This window comes from Penicillium maclennaniae (genome assembly GCF_028827695.1).
Source record: "Penicillium maclennaniae strain IBT 15551 chromosome Unknown utg000006l:1.0-2513246.0:1.0-2515036.0, whole genome shotgun sequence".
NCBI classification, from domain to species: Eukaryota; Fungi; Ascomycota; class Eurotiomycetes; order Eurotiales; family Aspergillaceae; genus Penicillium; species Penicillium maclennaniae.
Window position 1 is genome coordinate 1454002 of NW_026623218.1, and position 20654 is coordinate 1474655.

General features: G+C 52.2%; 9 protein-coding genes across 9 annotated transcripts; 3 read left to right on the top strand and 6 right to left on the bottom strand.

Annotated features, from left to right (window-relative positions):
* Nucleotides 1–148: 148 nt before the first annotated feature.
* On the bottom strand, nucleotides 149–1586 carry N7477_006792 (uncharacterized protein; the record flags this gene model as incomplete). Its single annotated transcript, XM_056968455.1, has 2 exons — nucleotides 149–1519; nucleotides 1572–1586. 2 exons carry the CDS (start codon nucleotides 1584–1586, stop codon nucleotides 149–151), a joined length of 1386 nt encoding a protein of 461 aa, XP_056821251.1.
* Nucleotides 1587–2586: 1000 nt separating this feature from the next.
* Nucleotides 2587–3974, bottom strand: N7477_006793 (putative monooxygenase; the record flags this gene model as incomplete). Its single annotated transcript, XM_056968456.1, has 3 exons — nucleotides 2587–3455; nucleotides 3488–3673; nucleotides 3728–3974. The coding sequence occupies 3 exons, from the start codon at nucleotides 3972–3974 to the stop codon at nucleotides 2587–2589; spliced, it is 1302 nt and encodes a 433-aa protein (XP_056821252.1).
* A 2820-nt stretch (nucleotides 3975–6794) lies between these two features.
* On the top strand, nucleotides 6795–7724 carry N7477_006794 (uncharacterized protein; the record flags this gene model as incomplete). Its single annotated transcript, XM_056968457.1, has 1 exon — nucleotides 6795–7724. One exon carries the CDS (start codon nucleotides 6795–6797, stop codon nucleotides 7722–7724), a length of 930 nt encoding a protein of 309 aa, XP_056821253.1.
* A 717-nt stretch (nucleotides 7725–8441) lies between these two features.
* On the bottom strand, nucleotides 8442–10082 carry N7477_006795 (uncharacterized protein; the record flags this gene model as incomplete). The annotated part of the gene is made up of 1 exon (XM_056968458.1): nucleotides 8442–10082. The coding sequence occupies one exon, from the start codon at nucleotides 10080–10082 to the stop codon at nucleotides 8442–8444; it is 1641 nt and encodes a 546-aa protein (XP_056821254.1).
* Nucleotides 10083–10644: 562 nt separating this feature from the next.
* Nucleotides 10645–11601, top strand: N7477_006796 (uncharacterized protein; the record flags this gene model as incomplete). The annotated part of the gene is made up of 1 exon (XM_056968459.1): nucleotides 10645–11601. The coding sequence occupies one exon, from the start codon at nucleotides 10645–10647 to the stop codon at nucleotides 11599–11601; it is 957 nt and encodes a 318-aa protein (XP_056821255.1).
* Nucleotides 11602–11842: 241 nt separating this feature from the next.
* N7477_006797 (uncharacterized protein) lies at nucleotides 11843–15773 on the bottom strand (the record flags this gene model as incomplete). Its single annotated transcript, XM_056968460.1, is given in 4 exon segments — nucleotides 11843–12098; nucleotides 12115–12912; nucleotides 12963–14889; nucleotides 14918–15773. The coding sequence occupies 4 exon segments, from the start codon at nucleotides 15771–15773 to the stop codon at nucleotides 11843–11845; spliced, it is 3837 nt and encodes a 1278-aa protein (XP_056821256.1).
* A 498-nt stretch (nucleotides 15774–16271) lies between these two features.
* Nucleotides 16272–18209, bottom strand: N7477_006798 (RNA polymerase-associated protein; the record flags this gene model as incomplete). Its single annotated transcript, XM_056968461.1, has 4 exons — nucleotides 16272–17000; nucleotides 17065–17412; nucleotides 17468–17936; nucleotides 17998–18209. The coding sequence occupies 4 exons, from the start codon at nucleotides 18207–18209 to the stop codon at nucleotides 16272–16274; spliced, it is 1758 nt and encodes a 585-aa protein (XP_056821257.1).
* Nucleotides 18210–18592: 383 nt separating this feature from the next.
* On the top strand, nucleotides 18593–19327 carry N7477_006799 (demethoxyubiquinone hydroxylase family protein; the record flags this gene model as incomplete). Its single annotated transcript, XM_056968462.1, has 1 exon — nucleotides 18593–19327. The coding sequence occupies one exon, from the start codon at nucleotides 18593–18595 to the stop codon at nucleotides 19325–19327; it is 735 nt and encodes a 244-aa protein (XP_056821258.1).
* Nucleotides 19328–19811: 484 nt separating this feature from the next.
* ltpA (tyrosine protein phosphatase LTP1) lies at nucleotides 19812–20475 on the bottom strand (the record flags this gene model as incomplete). The annotated part of the gene is made up of 2 exons (XM_056968463.1): nucleotides 19812–20353; nucleotides 20418–20475. The coding sequence occupies 2 exons, from the start codon at nucleotides 20473–20475 to the stop codon at nucleotides 19812–19814; spliced, it is 600 nt and encodes a 199-aa protein (XP_056821259.1).
* Nucleotides 20476–20654: the final 179 nt, after the last annotated feature.

A 20654-nucleotide genomic window follows, 5' to 3' on the forward strand; every position in this document is an offset into this window, starting at 1 on the left:
AAAGGAGGCATTTTGTCTTGTAGAATATACCCATGGGATTATTGTTGGAAGTTGCATTGTTTTGCATTGCGGCTTGAGAAATTGTAAGGTTCCTTGCACATGACTCATCTCGGACTTGAATGTTGTGATTATCATATAAGTGCCCTTCTCATGGGTCTTCCGACAGTAAATCCCATTTCATAACAACTAGCCAGCGCTGGTTTATGTCATTTAAAGAATCGCCGTCAAGGGCAAGATCCTTGGTCGCACCAAGTGCTTGGCCATCATGCAGTTCCATTTCCCATGTCAGGCCTCGATATATGCCGACTAAGTCGCCCTCTTGGACTGATGAGATATGGAAATGCCCAGTGTGCGAGCCATCACTGGTGCAAAGTTGAGAGCGAGGCGATCCCATTGCCATGATATTTAGAAATTTGCGCTCTTGTTCTGTTTCTTCGGATGCCTCTATTATTTCGGCCCGGATGAGCGTCAATGGGCCGGAGCTGCTCAATGTTCCCGGGCTAACATGAACAACGCGAGCGGTAACAAGATACTTGCTTGAAGCATTTTTTGTTTCAGAATGCTTACTTTGGGCGATGCCTTCATGCTTGGAGCCCATCTCAAGAATCCAGCTTCGAACCTCGGCCGCCATTCCGCCAGGTGTATAGACCGGCACTCCTGCGCGACCTCGACCGCGACGGCGCAAGGTGCGCGAGGAAGGAGAGAACGGCGCCGGGATATTTTCAACAGCGGCATCCGGTGACGGCTCACGAGGAAGGACAAATGCTGGCTTTCGTCTCTCAGGTGGTGGAGTCGGCTGCGTTGCGAAGGGCGTCTCAGCTCTGAAGGGAGTCTGACTGGAAAGCGGCTTTTTATTGGAAAGAACAAAGCGAGGTTTACTGCGGTAAGGAGTTGTCGTGTTTCTAGGCGTTGATGGCACCGGGCCCGTCGGTCGCGCTAGCACGCCTGGTGTGGCCTGTATATCATTGTCGAGACCTACCGGTCTCGGCGCGACACGAGAAGCGGGCGTCTTCAATGGGTCGGGAGTGGCTTTCTGAGGCACAGGCGATGTTGATAGTGTCTTGGTTTCTTGGTCCAATTTATCTTCCAGGGAGTGATGCCCTCCGGAGAGTCGGCGCCGTTTGTGACTGTCTGGCACGGGTGCAAACACCGCTTCGAAATCAGTGCTCAGATCGGCGGGGCTCGCTGCCTGCTCTGGCAGAGAGCTGTCGATGACATCGTCTGCCAGCGTCGTTCCCTCGGCATCTTTGGGTTCGATGTCTCCGAAAGGCTCGCCACCATCTGAATCCTCAATTACGTCCCTTTGCCAACGCGGTGGGATGGCATTCCGGGAGGGGGCTGGGGTGCGCGTGCCAACTGGGACGGTCAAATTAAGATCGTCATCGTCTTCAATATCGAGATCCTTGTTCCGCTGTGGTGTGCTCTGCGAGAGCAGAAAGCGAGGGGAGTTGGCGAACTGCGGACCAGCGCTACGGCGCGTCGATTGCTGGCGGCGGGATAAGCGGAATGGAGATGGAGTCTGTAGGATTAGGTCAATACTGAGGATTCAAAAATTCACAAAGGAGACTTACTCCTGCAAGAGGCATTGATTTAGGTCCATTCACGGTGCCAGAGCCGCATGGCGTGTGGCTTGTTGAATAGGATTCGCGTAGTTGGAGAGCGAAGTTGGAGAGAGTAGTTGGAGCCGGAAATTGCGAGACCTCAAGGTGGCCATCCCGCGAAATGCATTGTCTTACGAATGTCCAAGTCTTCAATCACAGCAATTCTAGTTATGGAATGTATTGACTCTTACCCCCCCCCAGAGAGACATACATCCATGAGATCACTACTGGCCTTCCGAAAATGATGCAAAATACTGACCCTGAAAAATGGACCTTTTGTGTACCAGGTCTACGACCACCAGTTCTGTCACAAATCTTGCCCAGATACAGTTCCCAACTGTACTACTTGCGGTGACTTTTTCACGAGCAATATCGATTCTCTCAATAAAGATGCTTGGAAGACATGCCCCAGAGCGTATCGCTCCGTGTACGATGAAGCGCTGGAGTTGCTAGATGGATTTCCCGCGGGATGTCACTGCACCAGGCAACTTTGGTCTCAAATTGCCGTGAAAGGAGTCATTTTGACGTCGACAAAAAGTCAAGAGAGTTTCTGAACAGTTCTACATACTTCTTTGAGGAATTAAATAAAAAGATCTTTAAGGACGAAGATAGATGAATTTGAGCCTATTAGGTCTCTTATTCAACCTCTTCTTAAGACCAAGTAACAATGCAGCCATTTTTACATCTCTCATTCAGAAGTATGTACAACAAGAAGTTAAACCCTAAGAAGATGCTCTCTTCCCCAGTCCTCATTCATCTCGGACGTGAAAAGTCATTCAACGTATCAAACCATTATCATGCCAATTTCGCATCACGCGTTGGGCTATCCCTATGCACAGAAAGAGTTATTTAGCAAATAGCTCCGGGTCTTCAAATCATCATGAGTCTCAATTCTGGGGGAAGATGGGCATCGGTATACGTGAGGAATATACAGTCCGGAAAAAGTCGCCAAAAGTACAAATCAAACAATGCAAAGACAGACTGCTTACATCTGCTTAAAGTACTCATCGAACTTCTCCTCGGTGACTTTGGTGCAATCAAAGCCGTAGATTTCACGCTGGACGTCAGCGTCAGCCCACTTGTCAGGCACAGGACCCTTGCCCTCACGGAGAGCAGCGAATTGACGGTCACGTTCCTCCTTGGCGGCACCATCTCCCAAGTGCAAGGCGCGGCCGGAGGCAGCGGCCATGTTGACCAGGGCCTCAGCGCGGCTCTTGCGGACACGCTCGTAGACGCGGAGAGCCTTGTTGATGGACTCAGGGCTAGTATCGGGGAGGCGGGAGAGGGCAACGCCGAGGACGGCGCCGTCCTCGATGGCCTGGGCGGCACCTTGGGCCAGATGAGGCAGCGTTGGGTGGCAAGCGTCGCCAACCAGGGCCACGGACCCGTATACCCAGGTGGGGAGGGGGTCATGGACGCGCAATTTCCACTCGCAGACCTCGCCCTCGGGGACGTAGTTTAGCATGCGCTGGACCATGGGGCAGAAGTCGGAGAAAACTTCCAACATGGCTTTCTTGTCACCCTTGGTGGTATATGTGGCGTTAGTAGCCGCGGCGAAGTTGGTATCGGGCTGGGTAGTGGAGAGGTTGTAGATGGTGTTGTTGGAGACCGCGTAGGCGATAATGTGGCGCTTCTCTCCGATCCAGCGGGTAACGCGGGTGTCGTTGATCAGAGCCAGGAGCTCAGGATCGTCTTTGATCTGATCCTTGTGAATCATAATACGGTAAGCGGCCTGGTTGGTGTCCTTGACACCCACGTTGACGTCCAATTTCTTGAGCATCTCGACACGGGTGTTAGACTTGATGCCGTCGGCACCAAGCAGAATGTCACATTCCACCTTGTACGAGGGCTTGCCTTCATCCCGGGAACAGCAGTAAACGACGGACGCTCGCCGGAAACGTCAACCTTCTCTCCAGTTGTCGCAAAGTGGAACTTGATGGCCTTCTCCTTCAAACAGCCCTGGTAGAGACCGTCGGCCAGCGACGCGCGGTGTCCCACCATGTGCTTGTAGCCATAGGTTTTCTCAATGTAGTGCAGATCAACGTGAGCAAGTTCAGCATCAGTGGCGCCAACTATTCAAGTGGTCAGCTCGTGCTTCTCTCAAGTTTGCTCTCACAGTCAAATACCTCGCACGGATGTATCGGAGATGTTGACAGCCTCGGCCTCAATGGGCTTCCAGACACCGAGCCCATCAAGCACGCGAGCCATGTTAGGAGCCAGCTGGATACCAGCTCCAACGAAGCCAAGATCATGTGCGTTCTCATAGACATCGATGTTCTTGAAACCACGCTGGGCCAAAGCAAGGGCGGTAGTGAGGCCACCCATGCCAGCGCCCAGGATGGCAATCTGCAGATCTTGGGGAGTCTTGGTCATTGTGAAGGTCTATATGAGGGAATGAATCTGAGAAAAGGAAAGTTGTTGAACAGGAAAAAGGCATTCTTTAAATTTCCCTAGCTCTCCGAGCCCTCGAGCCATCTCATTCGGCGCGCCAGTCTACAGAATGACCCAGGCGGGAAAAATCTCATCCGTTCCCACACGCTCCCCACACGCCCGACTTGCTGGAAAGTTGGGGTGTGTCCACCGCTGGGGATTTTTCGTCAGAGCCGGTTGGGAAATTACCCGCCGTTCCTCTCATAGCCAACTCAGAGAATACTAAGGTGAAAATATTGCCTGTACTGGGAAAATGTCGTCTATCTCGTCAGTGTAGACCCCCAAGATCTATGCCTCCCGCCAATCAGCGCATATAACTTCATTCAGACCTACGATAACATCGAAAGGAGATTTTTCTTAATTAAATCTAATTCACTGTTCGTAAATCTCCCCTGCAATCAATATTTCACGGACAAAATGAGATAGAGGCGTGTCCGGCCCAGGCGGATCATTGCCCCGCCACCCCAGAGTTCCCCACATTCAACTCTGGACTCTCGGTGTGTAGTCTCGTTCTTGGGGTAGCCAAACTGCCGGTATTGCCACCCCTCACTCATCGATGACTTTAATCTTGTCCCACAATGAGATCCATTTGAAATAGTCCTTCACCATTGGCTATCGTCCTGGTACCACACTTTTGCTTATTTTTGCCTTGACCAGGTCCTCTGGAATTATGTGGAGAATATCTACAGTAGTGCTGCAGCGGAAGATCTCACAGCCATAGCAGGTATGGTACGCGTGGTCTTCTTTTTGGGAGCATAGAGCGTCTGAGAATACCGGCTTCGATGCGTACCACGTGCATTTTTGGGCCACTGCTATCGCACTATTTCTAAGTGGAAAATGGAAGAAAGAGCCTTCCCTTTAGAACAGTGAGTGGCCACAATTGAAATGGGTGAATTGGCATGCTCTTTAAATGAGACATTCCTATAAAAAAACACTGTCGATGAATGATCCTTCCATTTCTTAGGTCCAATGGGATTACAATAAATAGATATTGGTTGTGACGTGTGTGCTCGCAAAATGTCTACGCACCAATCGAAAATAGCGAAATCAGCTGAGAACTGTCGGATTGCTCGGGTGGAGGCGACTTCAGAGTCAGTCTACTCGTGACGGCACTACGAAATATTTGCTGGATTCAGTTTGAAGCTGCCTCGATATCTGGCGTGCGAACGGCCTGCTAAAAATTTAATTAAGATTGTCAAGCTAAGTTTCTCGGAACTGATCCTAATATTTGTGCTTATCCGCTATTTGACTATTTGGTTGAGCAGTACGTACATCCGATGCCCGCGCGTCTGCTCGTAGGTGCGGACGCTCCTTCCTTGATTAGGGAGGCAAGCAATATAAATTGGCGGATATAGATGAATATGAGGACTAGAGTCTGCGGTGGAGTCCTACAAAAGTCTAGAAATCTCGAAGGGTCGTGATCGCATTCAAAGGGACGATCACACTACACAGCTCCATCATTGAACATTGAATTACCTAGTTCAATTCTTTGAGTTTTTCCCCGCGTGTACAAGGTTTAGTTTGAACGCTTTCACGCAGTTGAGACGTCTTTGACAGATGAGTCCACTATTTCCCCAAATGAAAAACGGGTTCCCGTGGGATCTTCAGGGGTCGACACTCCACAGGAATTTGACTTGCTTCGCTGACGTCGGTTTGAACGTGAATTGAAGGGAGTGACAAAGAAACTTGAGGGAACTTCTCATGATTCTCTGAACTTTTCAGGGGTCCTCGCCGTGCTCCTATTGACCCTACGACGCAGCTTTCGTACCGCTCGTCAATCCCCTGGCTCGAGGGCGTTCTACAGGGAGGACGGGTTCCACCTGTGGAACTATCCAACCTTAGCACAAAGCTACCAGGCCAGCGATCAACATTGAAATTGCAATCAGCATTCAAGGTTCCTGTTTGGTGGGGTCTCACGCCTCTGCAAAACGTATCCGGGCGGCACAGTGATGTCGATCTCCAACGTCCCGAGCCCCAGTGTTACACCTGTCATTGAGAATGTGGCGGTTGAAGGGTGCCAATGTCGATCTCTCGGGCTGCTTTTTGCTAATTGAGGTCTTTTTCTTGACTCTCGGACCCTGAAATGTCCCTGGCCCTTGCTGCGAACCATGTGGCAAACTCCTTCTCCGGGCGTGGGCTGTCTTATCATGAACACAGCTTTCATCGACACGGTCGTGGTCTCTGACATACTATCTAAAGGAAGAAATCCCCAGGGCCAACACTGCTACCGAGCTTAAGCCCTCTCACTGGGACCTCACGATGGAAAAAACTTCTGTCATGGACATCCGAGCCTGGAGTGAAGGTGCAGATCTGCGGAGTTGCTAATGAACATGACCCTCATTTGGAAGCTTATGACCGGCTAGGACGTGTTCTCCTCTGAGCAAGCTCACCCCACTCTCGACTCAGTAGTGGAGGTGCTCTGTTGACGTGAGAGGATGACCTGTACCCCTCTAATCGTCATTGGATTATATTGCCCATCCACGGGGGTGTTTAGCATCCACCCTACTTCCTGTCGTGTCTGTCGGGCTGAATGTGGAGCTTATCTGGCTCCTCAACGTTAGGCGACTAGGTCAATGAGCAGGAAGAAGTTACGACTTCCCTGAGAGTGGCATCTATAAAGAGCAGTCCATGTCAATTGGCTTTCAATTCTTCCAATACCCCAAGAATCTCTTTCCGTTGTTTAGTTCACTCCAGTCACTCCTTACCGGTTCAATACTGTCCACTCTTTATTGCTCTCAGCAACAGTCACTCCTTCAATCCAGAATGAAGTCCTTCGCCATCGCCGCCTTTCTGGCGTCCACCGTCGCTGCTCTGCCCACCGGCACCAGCACCTTCAGCTGCATTCCTTCCGGTGCCGCTCCCACTGGCTTTGTTCCTGAAATCCCCTACTGCTCCTCAACTCCTACTGCCATGCCCACTGCCATTCCTACCCCTAGTGCCAGTGCTCTCAGCTCTTTCACCAGCGGCAGCAGTGCTGGCAACGCTGTTCACAGCGTCTTCACTGTGACCCAAGGCGGCAAGAAGATGCTCGTCGAGCTTGAGCAGGGCTTCGCCCAGAAGCTCACCGGCCTGAAGCTCGGCAGTGTCACCGACACCATCGGTTCCGTCTTGGACATCGCCAACTCCCCCAGCCAACTTAACACTAACGGTCTGACCTCCGGTGTTCTGACCGTCGCCACTACCGAGGGCAAGTACGCCCTGGTCCAGCTCACCTCCGAAGTTGAGACTGTTCTTTCTCCTCTTCTGTCGGCTCTGGGTGGCGTTACCCAGGTTGTCGGTGATCTCGTCGGCACTCTCGAGGAAGTCGGCAGCCTTGCCAACCTGAAGCGTGACCCTGTCTCCGACATCATGAGCATCACCGGTGAGAACGGCAACAGCATCCTCGTTCAGGTTGAGCCTACCGTCCTCGGTCTCCTTGGCGAACTGAACCTGGGCTCCCTCCTCGGCGGCGGCTCCAGCCAGTCCTCCCCTCTCGGTTCCGTCGTCGGCGAGGTCCCCATCGCCGGTGACCTCGTTGAGCAGGCTACCTCCCTCGGCGCCGACCCTACTCAGCTGATCGCTGTCCTCAGCCAGGACGGCTCTTCCGCTCTCCTTGTCAAGGTCGAGAGCACCGCAACTGGCCTCTTGTCCACCCTCGGCCTCTCCAGCCTGGGCCAAACTGTGGGCAGTGTCGTTTCCTCTACCCCTTTGTAAATTGAACTGTCTTGCCCTTGAAGGGATTTGATCATTCGCTTCTACGGGTCCTCTGTGGTTTTGCTTTCCATTAGCGGGACTAGATGTCACGCCAAAATAATTTGACACAAGGAGTTACCCTAAATCTTCTTTCATTATGCTGTACCTATCTTATACGTGAAAGCATAAGACATTGAATCTCGAAAATGGATTGTGCCTGGTTATAATATCTAATGCGAGTGTTTGCAAAGATTCGAGAACAGTTCGCCCAAAGGTCTGCCGTGAGCTAGAAATGAAAGCCGATAGCATCTGTGCATAGCAATCATAAGGCACAAGTCCATCAGGCTACTGAAGGCGGGGTGGACTCAGGATTACGGGCAGGTGTTCACATTGATGTGTGTCCTCGAGACATACGGATCTATCTCAGAAAGAAGCTTGAGTAGCGGCCATTTCAATCAACGAGACATCTATATTAATAGTAGAATATACCTTATTCTCAAAGGCGGAAAGGTGGATTGTTGATAATATCGACCGAGGCCACTGTGATTTTGGAGGCGGGCGCAGTAATTGTGTGCTGGGCGACTTGAGAATATCTTTTGGCCGTGATGATTCTCCTATTCAGCTGTGTCTGAAAACCGAATAATTATGGTATTGAAATTCCGTAAAGGCAATATCAATTGATGAAAATGGGTATTAATGTGCTCAAATTTGCATGAGAAAACCAGAAATACTCATGAATCAAGGATGCATTCCGCCCCAGTAGTTTTCCCCTTTTCCATCATAAGGATTTGACGCTGGCTTGCACCGGGGATTGCTGTAATCCTCCACAGTTCCCATCGGCCAGATAGGAACGACGCAGATTTCGTTATCTTCGCAACCACGGCATTCCTTCCAAGTAGTCCACTCAAGATCTGCGATCAAACTTTGAATTGCATTCTGGGCAGTGATGAGCTCCTTCTCAGCCCAGGCGCTCATAAGCGTCGAGCAGACGGTATGAGCAACGCTGTAAACAACCCGCGCAGCAATTGATTTTCCACCCTGTAACTGCACAGGCAAGAACTGCGTCGCACATCTATCAGCTTCAAGCACAGAATCACGCTCACTGTAGTCGATGAAAGGAGACAAAAGCCTCTCGACGTGCTCGTGCAGAGCGTCAATTGTTGAGATCTTGGTCGAGGCGAGATAGGTCAGTTCATGGCTGTACCGAATGACAACGGCATCTGTCGTGGCACGCCAGTTCCATGAAGATTCCCTAGCATCGTGAGTGAGTGCAAGAGCTGTAATTTCCTTCTGGATTGGCTTCAGCTCCGAGTATGTCAAGTGCGAGAGATGAGGAAGCTTCGGGTCCTCGGTGAAGAGGTCGACATCGTGTGCGAATGCAGTCACAAAATTCTCATAGTTGATGAAGACTCTGTTGGCGCCGATGTCATCGTATCGCGCAGTCACAGCCCGCATCCAGCCGGCCGCGTCTCCGCCACCAGGGCCACCACCAGGTCCGCCAGGGCCTTGTCTCTTCCTATCCAAGAGTCCGCGATGCTCATAATTCTCCCGGCCAGCCTCGCCGTTTTCATGCCCACCTTGAGCTCGTGATTTGACTTGTGTAATGCGCACGGGAAGGAGATCACGTTCAAACTTGCACAAAATGATCTCAAAGCCAGCCTCCATGCGGAGGACACCGTCAATACGCCCAGCCCAGTCATTCTCTGCCATCTCACATGCTTTGCGGGCACGATCACCTTCCCCTGCTGGACCTCTTCCCACTGAAGTGTCGATAGTGCCATTGAATAAAAGTACGTCCTGCGAATCGAGGGTCCCCTTCTGCGTCTTGGCGGCGGACATTCCGTCGATGTACAAAAGGCGGAGGTCCTGCACTGCTGCGTATGTGTGTAGATATCCTGCTGAAGCTTCCCCATCGCGCTCTTCAAAGGGTTGGGGACCAAGACTCCTCTCATTTGAGCCATGAGGATGTCTCCGACGCAATTCTTCGCGTTCGCTGCGATGCTCATCATCCTCATTATCACCACCTTCACCTGGTGGTGGCCCACCAGGACCATAAGGACCACCAGGGCCTCCGGGGCCATGCGGACCACCACGCGGCCGAGCGAATACCATAGCATGTTCCGGCTCAAAAGCAAGCCATTCTGTTCCGTTCACCGGGTCCGACTTCGATGTACCATGATATAACTGCGTACCAGCCGGGACGGTGGCAAGGAAGAATGAAACACCGTTATGATGCAGCGAAGAGCCCCATTGGCGCATAGAGTCGTGTATCACGTTGAAGATGTGGTGGGCATTTTTCACGACCGGGTCGGAGTCGGATGTTGTTGAGGCTGTCGAGAGGCCCAACAAGTATACCGCGAGTGCGGAGAGTGGACGCATTTTTGAAAGAATGATCCTTTTTCCTGACTTTTGCCTGACTTGAATGAGCCGGAAATCAACAAATTTAAGCTTGAAAATTGCCGGAGTCGTCATCCTATCAAAGCCCCATTCAGCTTAGGGCTAGTCGGATCATTAAGCCGCGTCATCGCGTTAGGCGTAATCCACTAGTCGTTCTGCGTATTTAAGACCGAACATTCGGGGCCAATTGTGTTCTATGTTTGCATGCACAGTGATACATTACACACAGAGGGTTAGCTTGCAGCTTCTATAGCCCTCAATGGTCCTTTTAAGGTTGTCTCTAAATGAGTGTCAATCTCCACGTCCGAATATACACAAGCCAGAGGACACGGGAATTTATTCCAAATATTGGCGGGATCAATAAGATTTAACTAGCAATAGCCATCTGATACACTTGAACTTGAATTATGATGAAATTTTACAGAAATTTCATACTTCAAGGACGATCTAAAAAATCAACACCAACGCGGCCAAAGATCGACAAGATAAGATCATGGATCTCTATCGTCCGCAACGCGTCATCACCACCACCCAAACCTCACAAATGAACCCCCTCCAAGCACGATCCGTTCCGCTCTCCACCCGGCGGACCCTCCTCTTAACCCTCGACGCCTTTGGCACAATATTCTATCCCCGTCCACCAGTCCCCGAACAATACACCGCGATCGCGCACGAGTTCGGCCTCTCCGCCGTCACCGCGCCCAAACTCAGATCCGCTTTCAAAGACGTATACCGCGCGCAAGCTAAGCGCTATCCCAACTACGGACGTGCGGATGTGCTTCGTGGGAAATACGGAGGCCCAAGACAATGGTGGGAGGAGGTGATTCGGGGTAGCTTCGCGCATGTTCTGTCCGGGCCGGAACATGTTTCACAAGACTTCGAGCTTCCAGTTGGAATGGTTGATACTCTGCTTGATCGATTTGCTGGAAAAGGAGGGTATACATTATATGATGATGTCGTGCCGTTTTTTGCGAGGATGCGAGAGCTGAAGAGGTCACCGTCACTGGCAAGAGACTTTGATCGGGTGATTCTCGGCGTCATTTCGAATTCCGATGATCGTGTACCTGCGGTGTTGAAGGAGTTGGGGCTGAAAGTCGGTGATCTGCGTGCTGATCAAAATTTGTCCAGTATGCAGTTGCCTGGGTTTGAGCAACGCATTGCGCATATTGGAGACTTGGGCGGCGGGCCAGATGTTGATGTGGATATGGTGATTACTAGCTATGAAGCTGGTGAGGAGAAGCCTCATCGGTTAATCTTTGATGTCGCGAGAGGGCAGGCGACCTTGTTAGCGCACAACGCGCGGACTGGCTCTGCTGTTACTGGACAGGAAGGGACGGGCGATTGGGTCTGTGTACATGTTGGTGACGACTATGGGAAGGATTATCGAGCTGCAATTGATGCGGGCTGGCAGAGTTTTCTGCTTCGGGGAGACGGACAAGAGCATCATGCGAAGAGTATTGACTCGTTAGTGGATTTGGTTGACGAACTCAAGATTTGTTGAACAGCATCTGGTGAAGGCATCAATCGAAAGACATGAAACCACGACATATTCTAGGGACCTTACGATTCGGGATCACATAGGATACATGGTCCTTCATTCAGATTACATCTCGCTCAGTACATGATAATATCCAGAATCCAAATCCCCCTACAGGATATCAAAAACGCCGTCCCGAAGCATATGTAGATCCCACGCCATGAGTAAAAGCAAGATATAAATGTGACAAGACAGAAAAACACGCTCAATCCCATTGTCCCTTTCCAGCCAACGCACCAAGACCACCACCGGCATGCTTATTCAACAGCTTAGCAATATTAGTACCACCATTCCGCTGCTTCATACGCAGCTGTCTCTCGCGCTCTTGTTCACGGGCAGCAGTGTAGGAGTTAACAGCACCCCCCCTTCTTCGGACCAGAGGCACCAGGTTTGGAGGCGCGGTTTGTAGAAGAAGAGCTGGAGGTGGATGAAGTTGAGCCGCCGGTGACGCGGCGGAGGAGCTGCGGTGGACGGAACCCGATGGGGCCGTCTGAATTGCCGCTATGGAAGGCCTGTTTGGTGTTGGAGGATCCTGATGTCGAGGCGGAGTTGGACGATGCTTGACGAAGAAGAGCGAGGCGGTCGACGACTGGGCCGCGAGTGCGGCGTGGGTGCCTGGGCACGGCAAAGCCATCCTTAGATTGGGAGCTGCCGTCATCTGAGTATGCCCCTTCTGCGCCGGAAGTATTTGAGTCGCCTTCTTCGTCGGCTTCTTCGTCCTCGATAGAGGCGTCCTCGTGGAATGAGTCGTATTCGGGGGTCTCCGTCAGGAAGGACAGGGTTTCGCGTATCTCGGCCAGAGTGGCGGGCTTCTTGGACAGCGCGCTGGCAGGAGTGCGGCGAAGGTTGGGCGGAGGTCGGTTGGTAGCATCTTCGGCAATCGGCTCGAGAGGTCTCTTGCGCTTGTTGCCGTCTTGTGCAGACTCGGCTGGTTCCTGGAAAGCCAAATTTTGTGATTCGCTTTGAGAACCACTCTCCTTCTCGTCCAGGAAGTCCAACTCGAAATCATCATCCATTTCACGATCTTCAATGGCCTTGAAGAATGCAGCCTTCTTTGGATTTTCGGCAAGTGCACCGATCTTGTCATCAGCAAGAAGAGCACGGCGCATCTTCGCAAATTCGCGTTGCTTCTCGCGTCGACGTGCTAGTCGTTCGTCGTCCGAGTCGTCAAGATCGAGGTCATCGTCGGCATTGCGGCGACGGCGCAAAGCGCCGGTCGTGATGTCTCTCATCAGCTTGTTGACATCCTTCTCGTCCCGGTTTCGTTGGTGCTCACTGAATATGTGTCAGTAGGTAATCATAAGAGCTTGGCAAGCGATACGTACGCGTTTAATGCAGCAAGTTGTTTCTCATCAACAACCTCACCACTCTGGTCATTGATCATTTGCTGATCGTAGGCATCTTCTTCACCGTCACTGTCATCACTGGCACCTCCAATACCAGCATATTCATCTTCGGACTCCTCCGCAGCCTCATCAACAATCCCCCTGGCTTTGCTGTTCTTCTTATCGAAGGCCATAGTTGATTTCTTATTGGTTTTCTTCATGACATCAAAGGCACTGGAGTTGATCTCAAAGTCGCCTTCATTGTCCTCTTCTTCAACAACAGATAACTCGGCTGCACGACCCCTTCGGAGCTGCTTGCGTTTTCTTTCAGCGGCCGGCGATTGGCTTTGCCCCACAAGGACGGTATCAACAGTCGACACTGGTGGTGTTTCTCGGAAACGCTTCGCAGGGTCGAACGGCGAAAAAACAAAGCCTTGGTCTTGAGTCGGGTCGGGAAGCTGTGAATACTGCGAGAAACGGTGGTTGGCAGGGGACTCCGAAACGGACACGCTGGCCATGTTCTGCTTGTCATTGGTCATGAAGTCATGATCATTGGATTGATCCTGGCTGTCTCGAACGAGAATTTCGGAGTCTTCAGCCTGAAGCCCGGGGATGGGCCGGCCTGGTTCGGGAAGAGAGAACGGGGCAGCCTCTACCCCAATTTGTCGGACGCTTTCTTCATCTGCCAGAGTGCCGGCGAATGCTTGGGTTAGCCCCATAGACATGCTGGGAGACTGCATGCCAGGGAACTGAGGTCGCTCGGCAGACCGGGGAGCATTGGATGGTAGCCTGACTGGGGTTGATGGTACTTGTGGTTCCTCATCGTCTTCGTCGTCGCTGATCACGCGCATTCGATGCTTGCGCCGAGAACCCGAGACCTGGTCTTCAACATCAGATGGTGCGATTTGGCTTTGCTCCTCCGCAGAATTTTCGTCTCCATCGGCCTCCTGGTCAAGGATATCTGATTTTCCGCTGACACTCTTTTCATCATCTTCATCGTCGTCTTCGCCAGATCCATTGTCGTCAGAGCCTGAGAATACGAAGTCATCATCATCTTCATCATCTTCATCTAGACCTTGCGCCTTCTTCCTGGCAGCTCGCTCATGACGCGCAATATCATCGGCCTCTTGACGGGCCTTCTCCACCAGGTTCTCGAGGTCATCTTCCATGGCAGCACGTTCTTCAGCTGTTTCGATGACAACGCCCTTCGCCCTAAGCTCTTCCATACGCTCACGCCTCTCTTTGGCAGCTTGCTGTCGAGCTCTGTAAAGCAAACCGGCGGAGAGTTCCGCGGAGGTCATAGAAGTAGTCTTGCGGGTTGGCGATGTCAAGTGTGCCAAAGCCTTCAGTTTGGTCATCGAGGATGATTCCTGCATCTGCCTAGAGGGCAGATTCTCGAAAGCAGCAATACGACGAGCCTTGGCAGGCGACGTAACCACCTCGAGATCGTCGCTATCGGAATCATCCTTGTTGTGCTGGGCGACATCGTGTCTGGACATGAGTACACGAACCGACGGCCGCGTCATCTTGCGTGCCTTGGGCTTGGTGGCGTTTGAGTTGAGCTCTGAAGAGTCCAGGATAGCTGTACCAAATGGTTTTCTGAGTTCCTGAGGCGAATCAGTGGCTTTGACAAAGACCTTGGCTCGAGTAGATGTAGCGGTCTCCGCAGAATTTTCGTCCCCGTCGATCTCCATTAGATTTTCTTCAGAGACCTTTGTCATCGACTTGTCTGTATCAGAAGGTCCAAGGATTGGGGAAGTATGAGGTGTATCGTTCTTCTTTTGAGCAACCTCGCCGTCAGACGATTGCTGCGAGCCAGCTGTTGATGATGAATTCAGGGTAGGAGCCTCAACAGCTGAGACATTGGGCTGCATGAAGTTGAACCGAGCAAACAAGCTTTCCTTGGTGATCTTCTTTTTCGTTTGTGCTTGATGTGCCAATTGCATATTTTCGACTCATCCGCTGGGTCTCCCGGCTCATTTCCTCCAACGCTTTTTTGCTGGCTTTCCGCGGTTGACGAGCATTTTGGCTAAGCTTTTTGGCAGAGCTGGGATCATCAGCTTCGTTGTCCTCATCAGAAAGCATCTCAGAGCTGAATTGTTCCATTTGTGCACGCTTGGCGGCCTTTTGCTCTGCCTCGATCCTTTCACGTTCTTCGCGCTCCTTGCGCTTTTGGGTGACGAGAGCAAGGAATCTAGCATTTGATTTCGGGTTTCTGTCCATTTCTCCGTCTGCACCTTCATGGTTGGCGAGTTCATCGCGTGGCGATGTTGGGGAAAAGAACATGGGAGAGGCGGTGCGAGCACGAGAGTGTGAACGTCGAGACTGATCGCTCGGCGCTGGTGAATGTTGTGTTTTGCCCTTGGTCTTTCTTTTGGATGCCGCTGTGGGGAGTTCATCTCCACTAGATTGTTCGGGTGTGGGGCTTCTCGTTGCTTGCACTTGTTCGTTCCGCAGGGCGTTGGACAAGCGAGAGAATGCCGTGTCTTCCTTGGGAGGAGCATCTTTGTTCCCTTGCATGCGAGCCGCCATGCGACCTTTGGGTCTGACAATATCATCTGAGTCTTCCGAGTCAACATCTGAGTCCGCAAGATGGTTTAGTTGACGCGTCTCGGTAGCCGATATGCTTTTAGTTCTGAAGTCCAGCTTCGAGATCGGGCGTGTTGTCGTGGTGGGGTGAGTCTCCATTTCCGAGTCACTGTCGAATTCTGCCATCATGGCTTTGATCTTCTGTCCGGGAGTTAATATGTTGAGTGACTCGCTAGCTGGGGACGCGGAGCGCGTCGACCGCGGTGTAGAAGGTGACGACATTGTCGGCATGAAAGGAAGGGTATCAAAGGGGTATCGTAAATGACGGACTATTTTGAGTGCGAATCGGTCATAATGAAGCCACTGTGAAGAAGAGGGGAGCGATTGAAGAGTTGAAGTGGGAGGACCGAAGGGCGCAGAGACTGAACGCGATGCGCGAAGCACGCGTTGCTAGGCCAATCACGTGGCCTTATCTTATCGCCCACTCATCTATTTAGACCGCATTGGTTTGTATGGTATGGCATGGTAGTAACACTCTGGCGTTGGTCTATTAACAAGTCGATTTAATTTGCAAACTGTGCTGCTCATGCTCCGTAGCCATTTGGCTCAAAGTACAAAAAGGTCTTTCCCATAATGATTCTCTGAAAAGACGCCGCGTCCATGCGCCGATTCCCGATAGTAAGAAGACAAATAGCGGTCTGCCTCCACCACTAGATTCTTTAAATGTGAACACGACTGACTAGGGTTCCTGCTAGTCTGAATAAATCGGATGACAGAGCTCTAGATGTCGATGTCGATGCCCAGGTCCATATCTCCAATGGCCTCGTCGTCGTTCTTGCGGTAACTGATCATGAAGCCACTCTTGGGCTTCTTCGGGGCCAAACCGGAGTTGGGTGTCGCCACGGAAGGAGTGCTAGCCTTGGAGTCTTCCTTGGGTGTATCGGCGGGAGTGCCATCGGCAGACACCGTCTCTTCCTTTGGCTTATCAGAGAGATCGTGGTGAGTTTTGGCGATGGTCCGGACACGCATGAAGGGATCAGTGGAAGCTTCACCACGGGCAACTGCGGCGGCGGCCTTGCGAGCGGCTTTGCGCTCCTCAATTTGAGCACGACGAACGTTCTCGTGGTTGAGTTTCTGGTTGCGCAGATTGATCAGGTGGACACGCTCTGCCTCCGAGAGTGTCTTGTCGGCAGCCGGCTTGATCAGAGTGGTACCCCAAGAGAGGTTGGGGTTGAGAATCTTGTCCAGCTCCTTCTGCAGCTTCTCGACTTCGTCCTCATCGCCATTTGCCTTGGCATTCTTGAGTTCACGCTCCAGGTCAACGCGGCGAAGAACGTCCTTCTTCGAGTCAAAGGCACCCTGCTTGCGCAACTTCTCGTTTAGTTCAGCAGCCGTGAACTGGTGATTGATGAGCCGGTTGATATCTGCGACCTTGGAGGCCAATTTTGTCTGCGTGGCCATTTTGCCATCCTCAACAGCCAGTGTCTTGCGGTAGCGGTTATACTCAGCCTGAGTGTGAGTCAGTCACGAGCCCGAGATAGTATGAAAGGGCAAAAGGGACAGAAGGACGCACCTCAGTGAACGCGGAGTCGGAACAAGCGATGAAAGGGAACTCGCGGACAGCCTTGCCATGAGCCATCTTGGCGTACTGGTCAGTAACAAAAGGCCGACCATTCGTAGCCTCCATTGCGTACGGCTTTCCCGTAGTGAAACCTGTGATTAAGCAGATACGATATTCATTGAGGCCAGTGTCCGCGTTGGGTCCAATGTTGACACGACTGTAGCAGCCGGTGATAGCATCTTCGAACCCAGGATAGAAGCAGACCTGAGCAAAGTTGCTCCGGCCAACACGAGCACGTTGAAGATCGCGGAGCTCGGCAGGGGGGGTCATCTTTGGGAATGGAGGCCGAGCGGCGGTTATCTAATTCGAGGTCGCTTTCGGCCTCAGCATCCTCGTCAGACATGTCAGACCCAACAGAACGAGAGCGGCGACGGGATTGAGGGATATCGCGGCGGCGAAGTTCATCTCGCTTGCCCTTTTGTTCACGTTGACGCTTGTAGGCGTCGATAGCAGCGGAGGTTTCTCCAACTTTGCGGCCACCCAGAGTCGTCTTCTGTCGCGAGCTCTTCCGCTGGTTTTCGTCCAAGCCAGCAGAACCGGCCTTGCGCTTAGCTTTACGCTGTTCCTCACGCTCTCGCGAAGCTAGGAGGCGACGCAGAGCCAGATCCTGGTTATGGCGATCAACTTGCTGGGCACGCTCAGAAAGCAACTCCTCACGCTGGATCTCGGGCATCGCAGAGATCTCCTGCTTTTCCTTCGCAGAGTAGTAGAGCTTGTCATAAGGGAAGATGGGGCGGTCTTCTTCATCGCTGGCATCTCCCGCTTCGGAGTCAGACTCGGACATGGCTGCGGACTGCAGAGAGTGTTGGGACTCGGCTTCAGATCTGTTGCGCGAACCGGCGTATCAGTCAATAGTTCGCAGGCACTAAAAGAAGTGAGACTCACATTTCACCATCCTCTTCATCTTTCACTTTCCGCGGCCTGCGAGCCGGTTTGGAAGTTCCTTTGGTACCCATGGCTGGGGAGCGGTCACCGTCTAGAGAGTGAGGAGAGGCAGAAGGTTCTGGAGATTCATCCTTTTCTTGAGGGGGAGGGGAGTTTTCCTCCTCGGAGTCACCAGCCAGAGCCAGCAGCTCAGCGTCCAAATCGTCCGCCATTATAAATATATCTTTTCGGCCTCAGGCCCTTTCTGCGCCCCAAAGGCAATCGCAATAGAATTGAGCACCAGTAAGCTGCGTTTTTCAAAGATCGGGGCAGGCTGTGAGGCGGAACACTCCTGGCGAGGCGGCGCAAAGATTGCAGGTTCCAAAAGGATCAAACCGAAATGGCCCCCCAAAACCCGTACGTTGAGATTACCGGGTACAAGTGGCAACGGCGCGAGGCTTCGAAAGTCGATGGGGACGCGTGAAGGTCAGTCGCAAGTTGGCCTTTGCCGTTCATGACGTTCGGCTGCCAAGACCACAAGCGCGCGCCTGCGCCAAGCCTTTTCTTTACAAGCGACTCCGCCACCAGCTCTCTTGCTTTAACTTCAATACGAACAATGGAGACCCTTCCTACACTACGAAGATGCCTCTTAGCTCAGTGTCGACGATCATCTCGACCACTCTCGCCAGTGTATCTTGATTTCCTCGCACCCACAGTTGTGCGCGCCCAGCGACGACATGCGTCAACCGGCACCACCGGCAGCACCAAACCTCGATACACTCTCAGCAAGAAGCAGAGAGAGTACCTTGAAAGCGCCCTGCGAGTGAATCAGGCTGGAGAAGTCGCCGCGACCCTGATTTACATCGCTCAAACACCCCAGATTGTCCGCTCGCACCCTCATCTTAGGCCGTTGATGAAGCACATGTACGATCAGGAAGCAGGCCACCTGAAGACATTCAACGGACTCATTGCGAAGCATCAGATTCGTCCGACGGCCATGTATCCGCTATGGCATGTGGCCGCGAGTTTCCTCGGATGGTCGACAGCCGCTTTGGGCCGTGAAGCGGCTATGGCATGCACCGAGGCAGTGGAGACGGAGATCGGATCGCACTACAATGATCAAGTGAGGGAGATTTTGTCATGGGAAGCGGATGCTGCCAGGCGTGGGGAAGAGTTGGATGATGAGTTGAAGGAAATGCTGTCCATTTTCCGGAGGATTCGCGATGAGGAGCTCGAGCATTTGGATCATGCTGTGGCCAATGATTCCAAGGAGGCCAAGCCTTATGATCCTTTGGTTGATTTCATTCGATTTGGCTGCAGAACTGCCATTAAGATCACCGAGCGGGTTTGATGAATGTCAAGCATAATTGCCTTGGCCTTCGGGGGATTCCACCCGGCTCAAGTGCTCATCCAGATGTTCCAGGTTATACATTCGCGATCTGTGGCTTCGACCTTTCTCTCCCCTCCCGCACCCCAACAAACACGCGGGCACTTGCTGTCTTCTAGTATATATCCTGTGCTGTATAATTATCTGTGTACCAATACAAATCACCTCACCTCCTGCGGACACCTGGGGGACCTTATGGAACCATATGTGCAACTAATCTTCGCCCTTCGAATGATGCACTTTGTCCAAAATTCCGAATGGTGAATTCCTATTCCTCGTAGTGTCAGTAGCGAGCTACACATTGACATCTAGAAGGTGAGATCTCGATGTTGTTCAAATAAAGGGTATCATTGAAGAAAGTATCCACGCCTCGTCACGTCTAGGTCTATAATGTCCCACCCCTGTTCATGACCGGACCTGGTCGTACATGCAGTGTACTTGAAGAGCTTTACTTCTTCTCGAGGTACTCCAAGAAGCCCTGGGAAAACCGGACTACTTGCTGGTAAACCTCTTCGAACCCATTAGCACCTCCATAGTAAGGGTCCTTGACGACTTCACCCCCACCCGCACGATCATGCAGCTTGCCACCTTTTCCAAAGTCACCGAATAAGCGCACCTCGGCGACCTTCGCGTCCTCGCCATGGGCACTAATCTCAGCATCCTTGGCCGCGCGGGTGCTTTTCGCCGAAGACTTGGCATCGGTCTTCTTCCGCAGCATCGAAATCACGTAGTCTCTCTCATCTAGCAGATCCCGCAGGTTATATTTGTCCATGGCCATCAGGTAGTCAAACTTGAGGAAGTCATCTCGGTTGACCTTGCGGGCGGCGTGGGTGTAGTTGGTTATGCCGTGGCGGCGCAGAGTCGACATTGTCCGGGAATCCGGGGGTTCATCGGTGTGGTAGGCGCCTGTGCCGGCCGAGTCGATCTCGCCGATGATGGGGTTGCCCTCGGCAACGTTACGGAAGACACCCTCGGCCATAGGTGACCGGCCTACAGGGTGTTAACAGGGACCGAGTAGGGCAGGGCAGGCCAAGACCGGGTGGGGGTAGCTTACAGATATTGCCTAGGCAGACGAATAACACGCTGACGGGGCCATGTTCAGAGGGAGACATGGTGACTTTGCTGTCAATTGCAAGAGTGTTAAAGTGTGTGTCGCTGTTCGCAGCATCCGGCGGGGGTTCATCGTTATCGATAGGCCCTAAGCTCCACCATGTATTTGTGCCCTTCCAGTCTATACGGCCTCTACGTCATCAAGCTACTGTTCTCCAATGTCTCACATATGCCTCGAAGA